At 38.1% G+C, this 21,807-nt stretch overlaps 1 protein-coding gene across 5 annotated transcripts in view; it reads right to left on the reverse strand.

Annotated features, from left to right (window-relative positions):
• CFH (complement factor H) overlaps positions 1-21,807 on the reverse strand; it is a 223,717-nt gene that overhangs the window by 169,585 nt on the left and 32,325 nt on the right. For all 5 annotated transcript variants that reach the window (XM_042925932.1, XM_042925934.1, XM_042925930.1 and 2 more), the window contains 2 exons: positions 19,746-19,916; positions 12,235-12,405 (listed from right to left, as the gene is read on the reverse strand). In XM_042925932.1, coding sequence (XP_042781866.1) covers positions 12,235-12,405; positions 19,746-19,916 — 342 coding nt within the window. The remainder of the gene's footprint in view (positions 1-12,234; positions 12,406-19,745; positions 19,917-21,807) is intronic.

Here is a 21,807-nt window from a genome sequence, read left to right on the forward strand (position 1 = left end):
AGAGAAAAAGAACTTGGTGCATAGAGAGATACAAAGTTTTCCAGACAAGCAAAAGCCAAAGAAGTTAATCACCACTAGACCAGCATTACAAGAACTGTTAATGGGAACTCTTTAAGTTGAGGTAAAGGGTGCTAATTAGTAACAGGAAAACATATAGAGTATAAATATCATTGATAAAGGTAAATATATAGTAAAATTCAAAATAATCTAATGTTGTAAAGTCAATTATAAAGTTAGTAACAAGTTTAAGAGGCAACAGAAGTAAAAATAAGTATGACTACAATAATTTATTAAAGAATACATGGGGCACCTGGGTGGCTCAGTTGGATAAGTGTCCAACTTCAGCTCGGGTCACAATCTCACGGTTTGTGGGTTTGAGTCCCACATTGGGCTCTGTGCTGACAGCTCGAAGCCTGGAGCCTGCTTCAGATTCTGTGTTTCCCTCTCTCTCTGCCCCTAACCCACTCATGTTCTGTCTCTCTCTCAAAATAAATACATAGACATAAACAAATTTTAAAAAAGAAAGAAAGAAAGAAAGAAAAAAATAATCCACAAAACATGGAAATTGTGACATCAAAAATATAAACATGGGGGGAGTGAAAAGACTGTATTTAGAATACAATCAAAGTTAAGTTTTTTTCAAGTTAAAGTAGACTGTTATAAGTTGTTTTATGGAATCCTTGTAGTAACCACAAAGGAAAAACTTTTGGTAGATGCACAATTATTAAAAAATTAAAGAGAAAGGAATCTAGGCATACTCTGCAGAAAATAATCAAATCATGAAGGAATAGAGCAAAAGAAGAAAGGACAAAAGGAATTACAAAACACTGGGAAAACAACCAACAAAACGGCAATAAGTACACTCCTAGCAATAATTACTTTAAATGTAAATGTACTCAATACATTGTGACATGTTAGACTAGCTAGAAAATGAAGAACAAAGCCTAAAGTTAATAGAAGGTAGTAAATGACAAAGATTGAATGGAAATAACTGAAATAAAGGCTTAAAATAGAAAATATTAATAGAAATATCAATAAGAAAGGTAAATAAATCTAAAAGCATAATTTTGAAAATTATAAACAAAAGACAAACAAAAGATAAACAAAATTGAAAAGATAAACAAAATTGACAAACCTTTAGATTCACCAAGAAAAAAGAGAGTAGGACTCATCCCAGGGATACAAGGATACTGCAACATCCACAAATCATTATGATACAACACATTAATAAAATGAAGGATAAAAATTATATGATCATCTCTATAATGCACAGAGAGCATTTGATAAAATTCAATATCTTTTATGAAGAAACCCTCAACAAAGTGGATGTAGAGGGAACATACCTCAATGTGATAAAGCCTATATATCACCAGCCCACACCAACTTTATACTCAATAATAAAGATTATGACCAAGATAAGAATTCCCACATTCACTACTTTTATTCAACAACTTACTACTGGAAGTCCTAGCTAGAGTAATTAGGCAAAAAAAGAAATAAAAGTCATCCATTCAGAAAGGAAGAAGTAAGACTGTCACTATTTTCAGATGACATGATATAATTTACAGAAAGCCCTAAAACCCACCAAAATTCATTTAAATTAATAAATGAAATCAGGGGTCCTTCGGGGAAGACGGCTGGCGTAGGAGGACGCTGGGCTCACCGCGCATCCTGATGATCACTTAGATTCCACCTACACCTGCCTAAATAACCCAGAAAACCAACAGGAGACTAGCAGAATGGAGTCTCTGGAGCCAAGCGCAGACGAGAGGCCCACGGAAGAGGGTAGCAAGGGTGGAGAGGCGGTGCGCACTCCACGGACTGGCGGGAGGGAGCCCGGGAGGAGGGGCGGCCCGCCGGCCATCAGAGCCCCCGAGTCTGGCAGGCAAAAGCGGAGGGGCCTGACGGACTGTGTTCCGACAGCAAGCAGGACTTGACATCTGGAAGGTTATAAGCTAACAGCTCTGCTCGGAGAACGGGAGGGCTGGAGGACAACGGGAGGGAGAATTGGTGAACCCTGGACGACAGAGCTCAGCTTGGCGGGGAACAAAGGTGCTCGCCAGCGCCATCTCCCTTGCCCATCCCCCAGCCAAAATCCCAAAGGGAACCAGTTCCTACCAGGGAACTTGCTCGCACGGCGCAAACACCCAACGCTGTGCTTCTGCAGATCCATCCCTCTGGCGGGTCTGACTCCCTCCCGGTGCCGCAGGGCCCTCCCGAAGCGGATCTCTGAAGGAAAAGCGAGTTGAGCCTGCCCCACCCGCCCCTGTGCACCCTGCTGATCCACCCCAGCTAATACGCCAGATCCCCAACACCACAAGCCTGGCAGTGTGCAAGCAGCTCAGACGGGCAACGCCACCCCACAGTGAATCCCGCCCCTAGTAGAGGGGAAGAGAAGGCACACACCAGTCTGACTGTGGCCCCATCGGTGGGCTGGGGGCAGACATCAGGTCTGACTGTGGCCCCGCCCACCAACGCAAGTTATTCAAGACAGCACAGGGGAAGTGCCCCGCAGTCCCGCACCACTCCAGGGACTATCCAAAATGACGAAACGGAAGAATTCCCCTCAGAAAAACGTCCAGGAAATAACAACAGCTAACAAACTGATCAAAAATGATTTAAACAATATAACAGGAAGTGAATTTAGAGTAATAGTCATAAAATTAATCGCTGGGCTTGAAAACAGTATAAAGGACAGCAGAGAATCTCTTGCTACAGAGATCAAGGGACTAAGGAACAGCCAGGAATAGCTGAAAATGCTATCAACGAGCTGCAAAATAAAATGGAGACAACTACAGCTCGGATTGAAGAGGCAGAGGAGAGAATAGGTGAACTAGAAGATAAAATTATGGAAAAAGAAGAAGCTGAGAAAAAGAGAGATAAAAAAATCCAGGGGTATGAGGGGAAAATTAGAGAACTAAGTGATGCACTAAAGAGAAATAATCTATGCATAATTGGTATTCCAGAGGAGGAAGAGAGAGGGAAAGGTGCTGAAGGTGTACTTGAAGAAATAATAGCTGAGAACTTCCCAGATCTGGGGAAGGAAAAAGGCATTGAAATCCAAGAGGCACAGAGAACTCCCTTCAGACGTAACTTGAATCGATCTTCTGCACAACATATCATAGTGAAACTGGCAAAATACAAGGATAAAGAGAAAATTCTGAAAGCAGCTAGAGATAAACGTGCTCTAACATATAAAGGGAGACCCATAAGACTCGTGACTGATCTCTCTACTGAAACTTGGCAGGCCAGAAAGGAATGGCAGGAGATCTTCAATGTGATGAACAGAAAAAAATATGCAGCTAAGAATCCTTTATCCAGCAAGTCTGTCATTTAGAATAGAAGGAGAGATAAAGGTCTTCCCAAACAAACAAAAACTGAAGGAATTCGTCACCACTAAACCAGCCCTACAAGAGATCCTAAGGGGGATCCTGTGAGACAAAGTACCAGAGACATCACTACAAGCATGAAACCTACGGACATTACAATGACTCTAAACCCATATCTTTCTATAATAACACTGAATGTAAATGGACTAAATGCGCCTACCAAAAGACATAGGGTATCAGAATGGATAAAAAAACAAGACCCATCTATTTGCTGTCTACAAGAGACTCATTTTAGATCTGAGGACACCTTCAGATTGAGAGTGAGGGGATGGAGAACTATTTATCATGCCACTGGAAGTCAAAAGAAAGCTGGAGTAGCCATACTTATATCAGACAAACTAGACTTTAAATTAAAGGCTGTAACAAGAGATAAAGAAGGGAATTACATAATAATCACAGGGTCTATCCATCAGGAAGAGCTAACAATTATAAATGTCTATGTGCTGAATACAGGAGCCCCCAAATATATAAAACAATTACTCACAAACATAAGCAACCTCATTGATAAGAATGTGGTAATTACAGGGGACTTTAACAGTCCACTTACAGAAATGGATAGATCATCTAGACACACGGTCAATAAAGAAACAAGGGCCCTGAATGATACATTGGATCAGATGGACTTGACAGATATATTTAGAACTCTGCAGCCCAAAGCAACAGAATATACTTTCTTCTCGAGTGCACATGGAACATTCTCCAAGATAGATCATATACTGGGGCACAAAACAGCCCTTCATAAGTTTACAAGAATTGAAATTATACCATGCATACTTTCAGACCACAATGCTATGAAGCTTGAAATCAACCACAGGAAAAAGTCTGGAAAACCTCCAAAAGCATGGAGGTTAAAGAACACCCTACTAAAGAATGAGTTAGTCAACCAGGCAATGAGAAGAAATTTAAAAATATATGGAAACAAACGAAAATGAAAATACAACAATCCAAACACTTTGGGATGCAGCGAAGGCAGTCCTGAGAGGAAAATACATTGCAATCCAGGCCTATCTCAAGAAACAAGAAAAATCCCAAATACAAAATCTAACAGCACACCTAAAGGAAATAGAAGCAGAACATCAAAGGCAGCCTAAACCCAGCAGCAGAAGAGAAATAATAAAGATCAGAGCAGAAATAAACAATAGAGAATCTAAAAAAACTGTAGAGCAGATCAACGAAACCAAGAGTTGGTTTTTTGAAAAAATAAACAAAATTGACAAACCTCAAGCCAGGCTTCTCAAAAAGAAAAGGGAGATGACCCAAATAGATAAAATCATGAATGAAAATGGAATGATTACAACCAATCCCTCAGAGATACAATTATCAGGGAATACTATGAAAAATTATATGCCAACAAATTGGACAACCTGGAAGAAATGGACAAATTCCTAAACACCCACACTCTTCCAAAACTCAATCAGGAGGAAATAGAAAGCTTGAACAGACCCATAACCAGCGAAGAAATTGAATCGGTTATCAAAAATCTCCCAACAAATAAGAGTCCAGGACCAGATGGCTTCCCAGGGGAGTTCTACCAGACGTTTAAAGCAGAGATAATACCTATCCTTCTCAAGCTATTCCAAGAAATAGAAAGGGAAGGAAAACTTCCAGACTCATTCTAGGAAGCCAGTTTTACTTTGATTCCTAAACCAGACAGAGACCCAGTAAAAAAAGAGAACTACAGGCCAATATCCTTGATTAATATGGATGCAAAAATTCTCAATAAGATACTAGCAAATCGAATTCAACAGCATATAAAAAGAATTATTCACCATGATCAAGTGGGATTCATTCCTGGGATGCAGGGCTGGTTCAACATTCGCAAATCAATCAACGTGATACATCACATTAATAAAAGAAAAGATAAGAACCATATGATCCTGTCAATCGATGCAGAAAAGGCCTTTGACAAAATTCAGCACCCTTTCTTAATAAAAACCCTTGAGAAAGTCGGGATAGAAGGAACATACTTAAACATCACAAAAGCCATTTATGAAAAGCCCACAGCTAACATCATCCTCAATGGAGAAAAACTGAGAGCTTTTTCCCTGAGATCAGGAACACGACAGGGATGTCCAATTTCACCACTGTTGTTTAACATAGTGTTGGAAGTTCTAGCATCAGCAATCAGACAACAAAAGGAAATCAAAGGCGTCAAAATTGGCAAAGATGAAGTTAAGCTTTCACTTTTTGCAGATGACATGATATTATACGTGGAAAATCTGATAGACTCCACCAGAAGTCTGCTAGAACTGATACATGAATTTAGCAAAGTTGCAGGATACAAAATCAACGTACAGAAATCAGTTGCATTCTTATACACTAATAATGAAGCAACAGAAAGACAAATAAAGAAACTGATCCCATTCACAATTGCACCAAGAAGCATAAAATACCTAGGAATAAATCTAACCAAAGATGTAAAAGATCTGTATGCTGAAAACTATAGAAAGCTTATGAAGGTAATTGAAGAAGATTTAAAGAAATGGAAAGACATTCCCTGCTCATGGATTGGAAGAATAAATATTGTCAAAATGTCAATACTACCCAAAGCTATCTACACATTCAGTGCAATCCCAATCAAAATTGCACCAGCATTCTTCTCGAAACTAGAACAAGCAATCCTAAAATTCATATGGAACCACAAAAGGCCCCGAATAGCCAAAGTAATTTTGAAGAAGAAGACCAAAGCAGGAGGCATCACAATCCCAGACTTTAGCCTCTACTACAAAGCTGTCACCATCCAGACAGCATGGTATTGGCACAAAAACAGACACATAGACCAATGGAATAGAATAGAAACCCCAGAACTAGACCCACAAACGTATGGCCAACTCATCTTTGACAAAGCAGGAAAGAACATCCAATGGAAAAAAGACAGTTTCTTTAACAAATGGTGCTGGGAGAACTGGACAGCAACATGCAGAAGGTTGAAACTAGACCACTTTCTCACACCATTCACAAAAATAAACTCAAAATGGATAAAGGACCTGAATGTGAGACAGGAAACCATCAAAACCTTAGAGGAGAAAGCAGGAAAAGACCTCTCTGACCTCAGCCGTAGCAATCTCTTACTTGACACATCCCCAAAGGCAAAGGAATTAAAAGCAAAAGTGAATTACTGGGACCTTATGAAGATAAAAAGCTTCTGCACAGCAAAGGAAACAACCAACAAAACTAAAAGGCAACCAACGGAATGGGAAAAGATATTTGCAAATGACATATCGGACAAAGGGCTAGTATCCAAAATCTATAAAGAGCTCACCAAACTCCACACCTGAAAAACAAATAACCCAGTGAAGAAATGGGCAGAAGACATGAATAGACACTTCTCTCAAGAAGACATCCGGATGGCCAACAGGCACATGAAAAGATACTCAACGTCGCTCCTCATCAGGGAAATACAAATCTAAACCACACTCAGATATCACCTCCCGACAGTCAGAGTGGCCAAAACGAACAAATCAGGAGACCATAGATGCTGGAGAGGATGTGGAGAAACGGGAACCCTCTTGCACTGTTGGTGGGAATGCAAACTGGTGCAGCCACTCTGGAAAACAGTGTGGAGGTTCCACAAAAAATTAAAAATAGACCTACCCTATGACCCAGCAGTAGCACTGCTAGGAATTTACCCAAGGGATATAGGAGTACTGATGCATAGGGGCACTTGTACCCCAATGTTTATAGCAGCACTCTCAACAATAGCCAAATTATGGAAAGAGCCTAAATGTCCATCAACTGATGAATGGGTAAAGACATTGTGGTTTATATACACAATGGAGTACTATGTGGCAATGAGAAAGAATGAAATATGGCCCTTTGTAGCAACGTGGATGGAACTGGAGTGTGTTATGCTAAGTGAAATAAGTCATACAGAGAAAGACAGATACCATATGGTTTCACTCTTATGTGGATCCTGAGAAACTTAACAGAAACCCATGGGGGAGGGGAAGGAAAGAAAAAGAGGTTAGAGTGGAAGAGAGCCAAAGCATAAGAGACTGTTAAAAACAGAGAAGAAACTGAGGGTTGATGGGGGGTGGGAGGGAGGGGAGGGTGGGTGATGGGTATTGAGGAGGGCACCTTTTGGGATGAACACTGAGTGTTGTATGGAAACCAATTTGACAATAAACTTCATATATTAAAACAAAACAAAAAAAATAAATGAAATCAGTAAAGTTTCAGGCTACAAAATCAATGCACAAAAATCTGGTGTTTCTGTACACTAATAATAAACTATAAAAAAAGAAATTAAGAAAATAATCCCCTTTACAATAGCAATCAAAACAAATAAAATATGTAGGAATAAATCTATCCAAGAAGATGAAAGGTCTGTACCCTGAAAACACTAGAAAATGAAGAAATAAATCAAAGACACAAATAAATGAAATATAGTCCATGTTCATGAATTGGAACAGTTACTGTTAAAATGTTCATACCACCTAAAGTAATCTAGAGATTCAATGCAATTCCTATCAAAATTCTGAAGGCATTTTTCACAGAAATAGAACAAACAACCCTAAAATTTATATGTAATCACAAAAGAATCCAAATCGTCAAAGGAATCCTGAGAAAGAAGAACAAAGCTAGAGGCATCATGCTTCGAGGTTTCAAACTATATTACAGAATTAGAGTAATCAAAACAGTACAGTATTAGCATCCAAGATGACACATAGCTCAACAGAACAGAACAGAGAGCCTAGAAATAAACTCATACATTTAAGGCCAGATAGTTTATGACAAAGAAGCCAAGAATATGCCGTGAGGAGAGGACAGTCTCTTCAATAAGTGGTGTTGTGGAAACTGGACAGCCACATACAAAAGAATGAATCTGGAACACTATCTACAACATACACGAAAACTAACACAAAATGGACGAAAGACCTGAAAACATAAAACTCCTGGAAGAAAACATAGGGGATAAGTTCCTTGACATTGATCTTGGCGATTATTTTGTAGAATTCACACCAAAAGCAAAGGCAATCCAGGCAAAACTAAACAAGTGGGACTGCATTAAACCAACTACTTCTGCACAATAAAGGAAACCATCCACAAACTGAAGACTAGCCTAATGAGTAGGAGGAAATATTTGCAAATCATATGTCTGATAAGGGGAAACATCCAAAATATATTTTAAAAACGCATATAATTCATTAACAACAATAACTAAAGGCCCAATCTGAATAACACATGGGCAGACGATCTGGACAGACATTGTTTCTAGAGAAGAAACACAGATGACCAAAAGGCACATGAAAGATGCTCAACTTAACTTATCATCAGAGAAATGAAAATCAAAACCACAATAGGATATTACTTGATACTTGTTTACGTGGCTTCATCAAAAAGAAAAAAAAATGTTAGTGAGGATATGGAGAAAAGGGAGCATTTCTGCCCTGTTAATGGGAATGTAGATTGGTGCAGCCACTATGAAAACCGCATGGAGGTTTCTCAAATAATTAACAGAACTACCATATGATCCAACAATTCCACTTCTGGGTATTTATCTGAAGGAAAGGAAAACACTAACTGAAAAGGACATATGTGCCCCATATTCACTGCAGCATTATTACAATAGTCAAAATGTGGAAGCAATCTAAGTGTCCATTACTGGATGAGTGCATAAGAAACTAGGATTATTATTCAGCCAATAAAAGAAGGAAATGTTGCCATTTGTGATGACATGGATGGACTTGGAGGGCACCATGCTAAGTGAAATAAATCAGACAGAGAAAGACAAAGACTACATGAGCTATATTTGGAATCTAAAAATACCAAACTCTTAGATAAAGAGAACAGAGTGGGGGTTGCTAGAGGCAGGGCCTGAAGGGCAGGAGAAATGGGTCAAGGGAGGTCGAAAGGTACAAACTACCAGTAATAAAATAATAAAATGATGGGGATGTAAGGTACAGACAGCATGGTGACTACAGTTATTAATACTGCATTGTATATTTGACAGTTGCTAAGAGAGTAGATCTTAAAGGTGCTTCCACAAGAAAAAACATGTTAACGATGTGGTGATAGATTTAACTACAATTGTGTTTGAAGTCATTCCACAATATATAAAAGTATCAAATCATGTTGCACATTTGCAACTAATATAATGTTATATGTCGATTATATCTCATTCAATCATTCAGTATTTTTATTATAATTGTTTTACACATTAAGGTCTGTTTCATGTTGATGATAGGGTCTTTTGATTTGAAAATTCATTTTGGAGTTATCCCTAGAATTAATATGGAGGCCACTGACCTACTTTTTGTATCATAATGTATTCATATATTATCCAGCGTAAGTGCAGTACACCTGTACAACCAAATGTGGTATGGAAAGGAAAGGAATAGAACTATAGAGACAAAAAATACCTGGAAAAGAGTAGAGGAAACATTCCCCAGGAAAAAAGACAGTACTCTGTTGAATTGAATGGAATTTTGTTACATGGATGGTTTTGGAAAATTCTACAGTGTCTTTTTCTCCCTTCAAAAAGAGGAGCCTAATTCTCCTCCCTTTGCGTATGCAGGACTTAGAGACCCACTTCTAAAGTCTAGATATGGCTAAAGTGACAGTGTGTGACTAGTTTGTAAATGGTATGGAAGCTTCTGCCGCTCTCTCTATCGGATCATGAGCTCTGGAGAAAGTTAGCTGCCATTCGTGAAGCCTATGGAGATTCCCATGTGGTAAGTTACTGAAGCTTCCTGCCAAAAGCCTTATGAGTCAGCGGTCTTGGAGGCAGATCCTCCGGCCCTACCAAGCCATCAGGTGACTGCAGCCTAGGTCAACATCCTGACTGCAACACAAGAAGTGCCTGGCTCAGAACTAGCTAGCTAAGCCACTCCCAAATTCCTGACCCACAGAAACTCTGAGAAGATAAAGGTGTGTTGTTTGAAGCCAATATGCTTTGGGGGAAATCTGTTACACAGAAATAAAGAACTAATATATTAGGTGTTCAATGACACTAGCCTTACCAAATGTTTTATTTATTTATTATTTATTTTGATTATGACAGCTTTATTCATAATTGGTAAAACGTAAAAACAACCAAGATGTCCACCAGTACACGAATCTAATGAAGAAACCGTGATATATCCAGGCAATGGAGTATCATTTAGAGCCAAAAGAAATGGCCTCTCATATCATGAAAAGACTTGGAGGAATCATAAATGCATATTTCTCAGTATAAAAAAAAATCTGAAATGAGACCCACTATATGACATTCTGTTTGCAGAGACTGAGCAAGGGGAGGAATCAATAGGTGGAGCACAGAGGATTTTTAGGGCAGTGAAAAGCTCTGTATGATCCCATAAAGATGGACATTTGTCTAAACCTATAGAATGTACATCAGGAGTCAACTCTAAGGTATACTACTGACCTTGGGTAATTATGATGGATGAATGCAGTTTCATCAATGTGAAAACATACCATTTGGGGGGGGTTGTTGATAAATAGGGAAGGGATGCATGTGTGGCAGCAGTGAGTATATAGCAAGTTTCTGTACCATCCTGTCAATTTGGCTGTGAACCTAAAATTTATTAATTTATTTACTTATTTGTTTACTTGTTTTAATTTAAATTCCAGTTTGTTCACACATAGTGTAATATTAGTTTCAGGAGTAGAATTTAGTGATTCCTCACTTACATACAACACCCAGTGCTCATCACAACATGTGCTGTCTTCAATATCCATCACTTATTTAACTATACCCCCCACCCACCTACCTCCCCTTCAGCAACCCTCAGTTTTTTCTCTATAGTTAAGAGTCTGTTTCTTGGTTTGCCTTTCTCTATTTCCCTCCCATGTTCATCTGTTTCATTTCTTAAATTCCACATATGAGTGAAATTATGGTATTTGTCTTTCTCTGACTGACTTATTTCATTTAACATAATACATCCTAGCTCCATCTATGTCATTGCAAATGGCAAGAGTTCATTCCTTTTGGTGGCTGGGTAATATTCCACTGTAAATATATATGACATGTTCATTATTCATTCAACAGTTGATGAACATTTGGGCTCCTTTCATACTTTGGCAATTGTTGATAATGCTGCTCTAAAAATTGGGGTGCATGTATCCCTTCGAATCAGTATTTTTTTTATCCTTTGGGCAAATACCTAGTAGTGCAATTGCTAGACCGTGGGGTAGCTCTATTTTTAACTTTTTGAGGAACTTTTATATTGTTTTCCAGAATGGCTGCACCAGTTTGCATTCCCACCAGCAACATAAGAGGGTTACCCTTTCTCCACAGCCTCACCAACATCTGTTGTTTCCCATGTTGTTAGTTTTAGCCATTCTGACAAGCGAGAGGTGACACCTTACCATAGCTTTGACTTGTGTTTCTCTGATGATCAGTAATGTTGAACATCTATCCTTTCCTATGTCTGTTAGCCATCTGGATCTCTTCTTTGGAAAAAATCGATAAAGAAATTACCAAACTTAATGCACAAAAACCAAATAATCCAGTTAGGAAGTGGGCAGAAGACATGAAAAGACATTTTTCCAAAGAAGACATCTATATGGCTAACAAGCACATGAAAAGCTGGTCACCATCACAGGCAGGAAAATACAAACAAAATGGTTTAGTTCAGATATTAGAATTACATTAGTTAGAGAAACTTATATTCATACACACATATTTAACATCAAATGGCATAAAATAGTTTTTAATTTTCAAAAATGTGATTTAGACCATGCTTAAAATTGTCTACTTTGAAAGGAATGTCTCTGTAGCCCCTGCTTTACACACACAGTAAGGTAAAGATTTGGATTTATTGTGTCCCCATTTTTGTTGCTGTTGTTTAAGAGACAGTAATTTCAGAATTAAGAAGTAGGTCAAGATATGTAGGGAACTTACCACATCTTGGCTGAGGTACCCAGACAGTTTTAGTACATGTTGCCATTTTTTCTCGGTTTGAAGGATAAAAGCCAGGTTTACAATTATATGTGATTTCATCTCCACTTCTGTATCTGATGCTTTGGGGCGTGTAGTCACCATTTTGAATATTAGGAGAAGGACATAAGAATTCTGGAGAAAAAAGGACATGTGGATAATGTTGAAACCACTACCCATTAAAATAATCAAGTACATAAAAATATAGAAAGTGGATATTATTTTTTTTGTCCCTACCACAGCAAAAATTGGTATTATAATGAGGATAGTCTTATATCCTTCCCACCATATCACTCATGTCCCAGTACTCTATCTCTTATCTGCTGTATTTGTGCACCCCTGGACTCTTGAATCCTCTTTCCCTAAAGCTATAACATACATCCTAATATTCCATATGTGGCAATAAACTCACGACAAATCACTTTAACTCTTCTTTCCAACTATTCTTCAACTTCCTTGGCATCTGTGGTTCTCATAGGGACTATTTACAAATGGCCTGAGTCTCTTCCTTCCAGACACTTAATAGGAGTGCATATCCCTGCACATTTGAAGGAGACATGGCCCTGTGATTTGCATAGGACAAGGAAATGAATGTAAACTAACATGTTTCCCTTTAGGGAGGAAATTTTAAAAGCCATTGTGTGAATTTTTATGTTCTTATTTCCACAGCTGCAGGGATGAAGGAAAGTCATGGAGAGGTGATGTCTATATCCCTTGATTCTTACAGCTAATATAATGAGCAGAGTCCCTTCAGACCTACATTGGAAGTGAGCATAAATAGGAAATAAACTTTAATTTATTAGGCTATTGCAATCTTGGGATACATTTTTCTTACTGTAATAGAATAACCTAGTCCAGGGTTTGGAGAAAACCTATTTTATGTAAAGATAAAAGGTCTCTGTCCCAACTACTCAGCATGAACATAGTCCTAAAAGATACATAGACAAATGAACATGGCTGTATTCCAATAAAACTTTGTTTACACAAAGGGCACAGCCTGGATTTGATTTTCAAACTATAATGTGCTCTCCCATGACCTACTTTATCTTAATTCATAAAGCTCTTTCTCAGTTCTTTCCATCAACTTTTCTGTACCTCATCAATGGAACAGTTTGCAATACTCCTTTTCTTTTTCTTTTTTTTAAATTTAAATTTTATTTTTTACTTTACATCTAAATTAGTTAGCACATAGTGCAACAATGATTTCAGGAGTAGATTCCTTAATGCCCCTTACCCATTTAGGCCATTCCCCCTCCCACAACCCCTCCAGTAACCCTCTGTTCTCCATACTTAAGAGTCTCTTAAGTTTTGTTCCCCTCCTTGTTTTTATATTATTTTTGCTTCCCTTCCCTTGTGTTCATCTGTTCTGTGTCTTAAAGTCCTTACATGAGTGAAGTCATACGATATTTGTCTTTCTCTGAGTGACTAATTTTGCTTAGCATAATACCCTCTAGTTCCATCTATGTAGTTGCAAATGGTAAGATTTCATTCTTTTTGATTGCAGAGTAATATTCCATTGTATACATATACCACATCTTTATCCATTCATCCATCGATGGACATTTGGGCTCTTTCCATACTTTGGCTATTGTTGATAGTGCTGCTATTGGGGTGCGTGTGTCCCTTCACAACAGCATACCTGTATCCCTTGGATAAAATACCTAGTAGTGCAATTGCTGGGTTGTAGGGTAGTTCTATTTTTAATTTTTTGAGGAACCTCCATATTGTTTTCCAGAGTGGCTGCACCAGTTTGCATTCCCACCAGCAGTGCAAAAGAGATCCTCTCTGTCCACATCCTGGCCAACATCTGTTGTCGCCTGAGTTGTTTATGTTAGCCATTCTGACAGGTGTAAGGTGGTATCTCACTGTCGTTTTGATTTGGCAATACTCCTTTTCTAATAAAATATCATAGCTTTAAACTATTGTTGAAATGTTATATAACCATTTATATTGGTGCCATGGTTGACATTCAGCATTGCCAGAAAATCATTTATATTCTCCCAAATTACTTCCTATTCCATTTCCCAAAGTAAGTGACTCATGATTCCTTATTTTCTTCAAAAGCCATCTAACACAATAGCTCCTTCATTGACAAATAAATTCTTGCATTCACAAAAAACAATTCAGACCACAAACTGTGGATTCCCTAGATTTCTTTATAACATGCTTTTAACTTTGGCTATATCTGTTTTAAACTTTAGCCTTTCCCTTACTCTGATGATAAGGTGTTTTTTTCATATTCATGTTAGCTTTTCAAAACTTTAATCTCCTGTAGACCATCTCCCACAGAATAAACCATTGTTTATTCCTTCCCTCTCTCTTTTTGTCTACGATTCTCTCTTAAATGGATATGCAAGCTTCTCTAATTTTAAACCCTTTGTTCTCTCAACCCTTTGTTCAAGGTAGTTGATGTACTACCTTCTCCTCTCCTTCACAACAAAGATCCTTCAAATATCATCTTACAATTAGTATCTCCAGTTTTCAACCTCCCATTTATTCTTCAATCTACTGCTATCTCTGGCTTCTGACATCCCCAACAGGCTGGTGGTACTCAGACAAAAGTCACCAATATCCTCCAATTTCCAAATGCAAAAACTCTGTATTGCACATATCACAGTGCCTGGTACTATAGACCATGGGCTCCTTAATTATTTATTGAACTGAAATAGATAAAAACCCTCTGTAATATTTGACACTGTTGATCACTGACTTCTCGACATTCTCCAATGCCTTACATTCTTATGTCTTCCTACTACTCTTTAATTTTGTCTGAACGGTATTATTTTATTTTATTTCTAGTTGCCCTCCTTCCTCTGCTCTACTTAATTTTAGGCCCTGTCTACTTGTCAGATCTCATCTCCTACCAAGGTCCCACTTACTCTCTATACGACCAACACAATAGCCTTCTGTCTGGTGTTCACACATGTCAGGCTTATTCATATCATTTGCACTTTTTATTCCTTATTTCTTGAGTGATGCTCCTCTAGATCTTCCTGCTGACTCTTATCACCACCTCAGAAATATCTTGCCTGAAGACCCAACAAGTATTGTCTGTATGAATGAATAGCTATGCTTTACAGTTGGTTCTACATGAGTATTTGTCCTTGATTTTGTTGTTTGCTTCTTCACAATCTCTCTGTGAATCAAGACACTTCAATGATAAAAAGCTATCATCATTACGCTAATAACTCTTCAGTGAGATCCAAATCCATATATCCAACTGAAGCTTCACATTAGACAGGTCCATGTGAATAATTCAAAGGCATATCCAACTAACTACATGCCAAACTAAATCAACTTTTTCTCAATATATGCTTTCCTCCTGTGTTCAACATTTTAGTTTGTGACACAAAAACCTCATGACAGGAGCCTGGAAATTTATGCTACCTACGTTCTTCCCCTTCATTTCAATATTCATTCACACAACACATTCTATAATCTTATAATTATTGCTTATATACCTCCTACTCTTCATACCATGCTTCCACTGTGTACATCCATCTCCTAGAGGTATTATCAAAGTCTTAATTGGTCTTAAATTTGTACTTCATTCCTCCAGAATAAGCTTTAATAAGTCTCTATTCCAAACATGATAATATACTTTTTAGCAATGATTATAGTAGAGAGAATTAAATATGTGAGTACCTAACACAAAGTTTAAGTATAATATCTCTACAGTGCCTGATTTTAATTTACACTACCCTCAGATGAGCCTTAAATGTGCTTATTTACTTTTATTTTTTCTCCTCACTTTATTCTGCTCTATCATATTTTCATAGACTTATTGCAGTGCAGTTTATTATATCCTGATTTTTACTTCATACTGTGGCTTAACTTAATTTTGAATTCAAAAGCTACAAGATATAAAAAACAAGAGTTTTATTAAGAGGCCAACAAAAAATATTGGGAGGATTTTGTTAAATAATTAAGAAATAAGATCTTCACGTGATTACTCTTGAGCAGTGGACATAAATCACTTAATAAATTGTAATTCCCTACTTTCATAATTTCCATTAAAATAAATGATGTTAGTAAAACATTGCCAGGGCACGTGCCTCTATCCAAAATAGTACTGGAGAATGTCTGCATGTGTGGGGTCACATTTTTTCCTACTGTTAGATACCACCAGTAAGCATTTGAAATAAGAACAATAATTTAATGCTAGCACTCTATGTTGTTCGTCATCAGAAAATCTGACTTGTACAGAGAACAGATAGATTTGGAGCAAAGGTGGCTTTTATTTAGCAGGTCTTGGTACTTTTAATTATTCCTATAAATGATTTGCTGTCAGAGACTGGCTCCTATTAGATGAAGAGACCAAAGTTTTGACAAATCACCTTCAAACAGAACCCCTGAAGGGCGCCTGGGTGGCTCAGTTAGTTAAGTGTTCAACACTTTATTTCAGCTCAGGTCATGATCTCATGGCTCGTGAGATTGACCCCACAGTGGGCTCCATGCTGATAGTGTGAAGCCTGCTGGGGATTCTCTCTTTCCTTTCTCTCTGCCCCTACTCCCAGTCATGCGCGCGTGCGCGCTCTCTCTCTCTCTTTCTCTCTCTCTCAAAGTAAATAACATTAAAAAAAAAAAAAAACCTGACACATAAAATCATAAACCGGATGGAAGAAATTTTAAGTATTTTATCCTAGGTTATTGTATTTTAATTTTATTTTAGTTCCAAATTTATTATAGATTTGGAGAAAGCAAGATCTATAGATTTGGAATTCATCATTACCAGCAGGTAGATCCTTCTATTGTCCTAGGAAAATAAGGAGAAGCATTTGTGATATACTAGCTAAGGTACAATGTAGAGTACCTTTTACTTTTAAACTTATTTTTAAATGTTTATTTATTTATTTTGAGAGAGAGGGAGTGCACGCACGAGGGCGTGGCAGAGAGAGAGGGAGGGAGAGAATCCCAAGCAGGCTCCATGGTGTCAGTGAAGAGCCTGATGCAGTGCTCAAACTCTAGAACCAAACTGTGAGATCATGACCTGAGCTGAAATTAAGAACGGTATCCTTAACTGACTGAGCCAACAAGGTGCCCCTGGAGTTCCTTTTAATAAAAGACTTCTCCGTATCCAGTTCATGTAAAACACATTTCAATAAAATTAACCACTGTTGTAACAGAGAGTGCATGCTTATTTAATTTGGGGTGAACCATTCTTTATTTATCTTGATCATTAGTAAACTGTTTTGTGAAAGAGAGTATCCAATCTTAGTGACATCTCTCTCCCCAAAGAAAGGAGGATTCTAAGGCATCCTGTCTTGAGTTTTTGAGTTATACAATTGACTAAGAAAATGAAAAACAAATTCTAAAAAGAAAATGTTTTACAAATGTGGGATCTTTACTGTGTGTGTGTGTGTGTGTGTGTGTGTGTGCGCGCGCGCGCGCGCGTGTGCGTGCATGGGTGTGGTGTAGATGGGTCAAGTTTCAAGTAAGCCTAGGAATTGTAGCAACACATATGGGAAAAACAGATTTCCCACATTAAAACAAATATGTGCTCAGCAACAGCTTTAAGCAGGTAGCTATGTGACCAAGAAAAAGAACTAACTAGACAATTTCTATGGAGCAGTCAGGCTATCCTAAGTCCTATGTCAAAGTAAAACTGAATTCAGATCCTGACGTCTTACTTAGAAGTAAATTTCACTGAAACCTGGAACGATGATTTATTCTAATGTTCACTGAAATGTGGAGTGATTTATTCTAATGTTTATACAGGACAAAGGGCCTGATATAAAGTAAGTGGTTTATAAGTTATATTTTGACGACTGGATGGATAATTTAGCTCTCTAAATATTTAAGTCAGGCTCTGGAAGTAAAACATACGGCGGAAGTTAATGCCAGAGGACTTGTGCACCCACTTTCTTTGAGTAGGAGCCACAAATGCCATGAAGCCAAACAGCTGGACTCCACACACGATCAGCTGATCACAGATCTAATGTGGGTGATCACTGTCTTCTCTTCACTAACCTCTTTGTAAAATATTTTCTTAACAATGCCTGAGAGTGGAGGTCACTCAGTTGTAGGAGGATATATTTTCCAAGGAGCTACTTGTGGACTCAACCCCAAATTTTTTTCGGGGGGTTGGGGTGCCTGGCTGGCTGAGTCAGTAGAGCATGTGACTCTTGATCTCAGGGTTGTAAGTTCAAGCCCCAGGTTGGGTATGGAGCTTACTTTTTAAAAAAAAGGTAAAAAAATTAAAAAAAATTTTTTTAATGTTTATTTTTGAGAGAGACAGAATGTGAGTGGGGGGAAGGGCAGAAAGAGAGAGAGGGAGACACAGAACGTAAAGCAGGCTCCAGGCTCTGAGCTGTCAGCACAGAGCCCGACACAGGGCTCAAACTCATGAACTGCAAGATCATGACCTGAAGTCAGACGTTTAACCGACTGAGCCACCCAGGTGCCCTCAACCAAAAAATTTTTTAAAATAAGAACAAAATCATTCAAAATCTAACTCTAGTTTTTGTAAGAGAGGATCATTAAACAAGGTTTACGCATGGAATTATGAATCATATGATTAAAAGTTCAGAGAGCTCTTAAGAGTTCAACTCTTCTCACCATCTCCCCACCTACCCTGGGCCACAATATGACCATATCTATAAAAGTCACCCTTTTAGAAAGGCACTTGACCTCTGATTTCATGTAGGATAGCACTTGTAACTTGTTTCACTCGCTGCTGCAGCCCGCATCCGAAGTTAACGCACCCTTTTCCATAAATGTTTGCAAACAGCTCAACACAGTTGTTACCGTGCGACATGTAATAGCTGTACCTTCTTGCTATTCTTCTAATGATATGATGTCTTAAACTCAACCTTTTACAGTTTTGCATCTGGACCACGATAGTTTGAAACTCTCTCTTTTCAAATGAGGTAGGCTAAGTAGAACACAATATTACAGACATAACTTTTGGTGGCACGAAGCACAGTTGACGTGGATTCTACATCTGCACAATATCCCCCATTAGGAAGCCTAAAAGAGTTTGGTGGGTGCCCCCTGCCACCCACTGCCCCGCATCATCATCACTATTGATTCATATTACACCTGTGCTTAGTGAAATCTCTAGTTATTTCCACTTAATTCCATTGTTAATTGAGGGTTCCCTCATATGGCATTCATCTCATTTACTTTGTTTGCAAAGCTAACTGCTCGGCTTTAGAAGAGCAATCTGTCTGAGAAGTAATCATGCCTGGGGAGCCTATTATTGCCCTGGCTCTGCTCTAGACTTGATTTTTGACCGCAGACCAACTACTTAACGAGCTATTGAACTCTTCTGTTCCTTTTATGTCTATCTTCAGAACGAGAGAATTATACCAAAATTAATTTTTGCACACATAAAACGTTAAGTATATCGTATTTATGAGTTGGGTCTTGTCAACATTAACGCTCCATTGTGAGAAAAAATAAACTGCTTCACTGTAAGGAATATATGAATGAAAAGAATTGATAAAATATATAGAAAGGAAATATAACATTACCTTTACATGAAGGGGTTGGAGTCCATCCCGATGCAGTGCATATGGCATCTCCTTTACTACCGTATTCATAACCCTGGTGACATGTATACTGAAATCGTTCGTTTTCCTTGTAAGTTTTCTTCAGAGATGCAGCATTTCCATTTGCGATTTCTGGCTTTTGGCAGGAAATTTCTAAATATAAGGGATTAAATTCCAAAATGTTTGTTATATATTAAAAAGCCATGTCTAAGACATAGTTAAAGATACAAGTTTTGTTTCCTTTAGGCAAATCAGACAACGAAACAAAACCTCTATTTTGACACGGTTGCTTGAATTATTTACCTGTTGTTCTTAATTTTGATTTTTGAAATAAGGTAAAATTCTGATTAAACTTCTGTTGCTAGGGGTGCCTGGGTGGCTCAGTTGCTTAAGTAACTGGCTCTTGATTTTGGCTCAGGTTATGATCTCATGGTTCCTGGGATCGTACCCTGTCTGTGGCTTCCTGCTGGCACTGTAGAACCTTCTGGGATTCTTTCTCTTTCTTTCTCTGTCCCTCCCTTACTCATGCTTTCTGTCTCTCTCTTTCTATCAAAAATAAATAAATAAATAAAAATTATGTTGCTTATTTTATTTGCTTTGAAGATAAATTAGTCCTCTTCAAGTAAATAGTGGCCAGTAATGATACCAACTATATATATATAATTGGGTATAGATATATAGGCTTATTGTGATAAATATTTTCACCGAATGACTTGTAAAAATTATGTATTTTCTAGTTATCGATAATAGAGTCATAATTGGCATAACACTTTGTCAAAGAAGTTAATTTAACCTACTGTCATTATATCTATGAATTACATCTTCTGTTTTTGTGGCTTACCATCCATCCAAATTTTCTGTCAAGAAAACCCAAAAACTGGCCATCATATTTGCCCCCATCTTCTCTCAAACATTTCCCCCTGGGATTATGGCAACAATAACTAATTTCCCAGATGCTATTCTCGCACCTCTGTAATCTATTTTCCTGTTTGTAACTTAATGACTGTTTTTCTTGTCCCTTCATCGCTCCGTTGAAGGATTCCACTGAAATCCTCCATCGATTCCCAATTCAGTCTGAATAAAAGCCAAATTCTTCAGCATGATATGGAGCACCTTAGAACCTTGCACTGGCCTATCTTCAAGCCATCACTGACCTACCCCTGCTTGCGTCCTACACAACGGCCTCGAAGACATGGAACAGGGGAGCTTCAGGCTCCTGGAAGCCTCACTGCATTTGTACCTTCCTCTCCCTGAACTTCTCCTGACTGATATACTTTCCCCCCCCTCAACTTCATTGGAAAAAGTCTCATTCTTTCTTCAAAATGTATCTTATGCATTAGTTATTCCAGTAAGGTTTTACTAAGCACAGAAATTTAGGTTTTTTTTCAATTTTATTTATTTTGAGAGAGAGAGATTGAGAGAGACAGTTAGATAGAGAGAGAGAGAGAGAGAGAGAAAGTGAGTTGGGGAGGAGCAAAGACAGAGGGAGAGAGAGGATCGCAAGCAGGCTCCACCGTGAGCGTGGAGCTGGATGCCAGGCTGCATCTCATGACCGGGAGATCACGACCTCAGCTAATATCAGGAGTGTGATGTTCGACTGACTGAGCCACCCAGGTGCTCAGAAATTTAGTTTTAAGGGGGAAACCCCATCTGTGAGCCTCTGGGGTATACAGTATTTGCTGTGCTGAATAGAAATATGATTGCCATTACTGACTTGAAGAACTAATATTGTTAGAGAGAATTTTTAAGACCAGAAATGCTTTCCCTGCATCTCATTATAGGATAGACTAAACTAAGAAAGTGTGAATTTTAGATAATGTTAAAAAAATAAATATGCCAAATAAGTATTGGTAAAATGAAGTATGGCACCTCTAAGTAAACTGACCATAATGTTTTATTACAAAAGCCTGATCACCATACTGGTCATGATGCACTGGTTAGCAGTATTATAACTAAAGAAATCTTTTTTTTTTAAATTTTTTTTAATGTTTATTTATTTTTGAGACAGAGAGAGACAGACCATGAACAGGGGAGGGTCAGAGAG

This window comes from Panthera leo, chromosome F3 (assembly GCF_018350215.1).
Source record: "Panthera leo isolate Ple1 chromosome F3, P.leo_Ple1_pat1.1, whole genome shotgun sequence".
NCBI lineage: Eukaryota > Metazoa > Chordata > Mammalia > Carnivora > Felidae > Panthera > Panthera leo.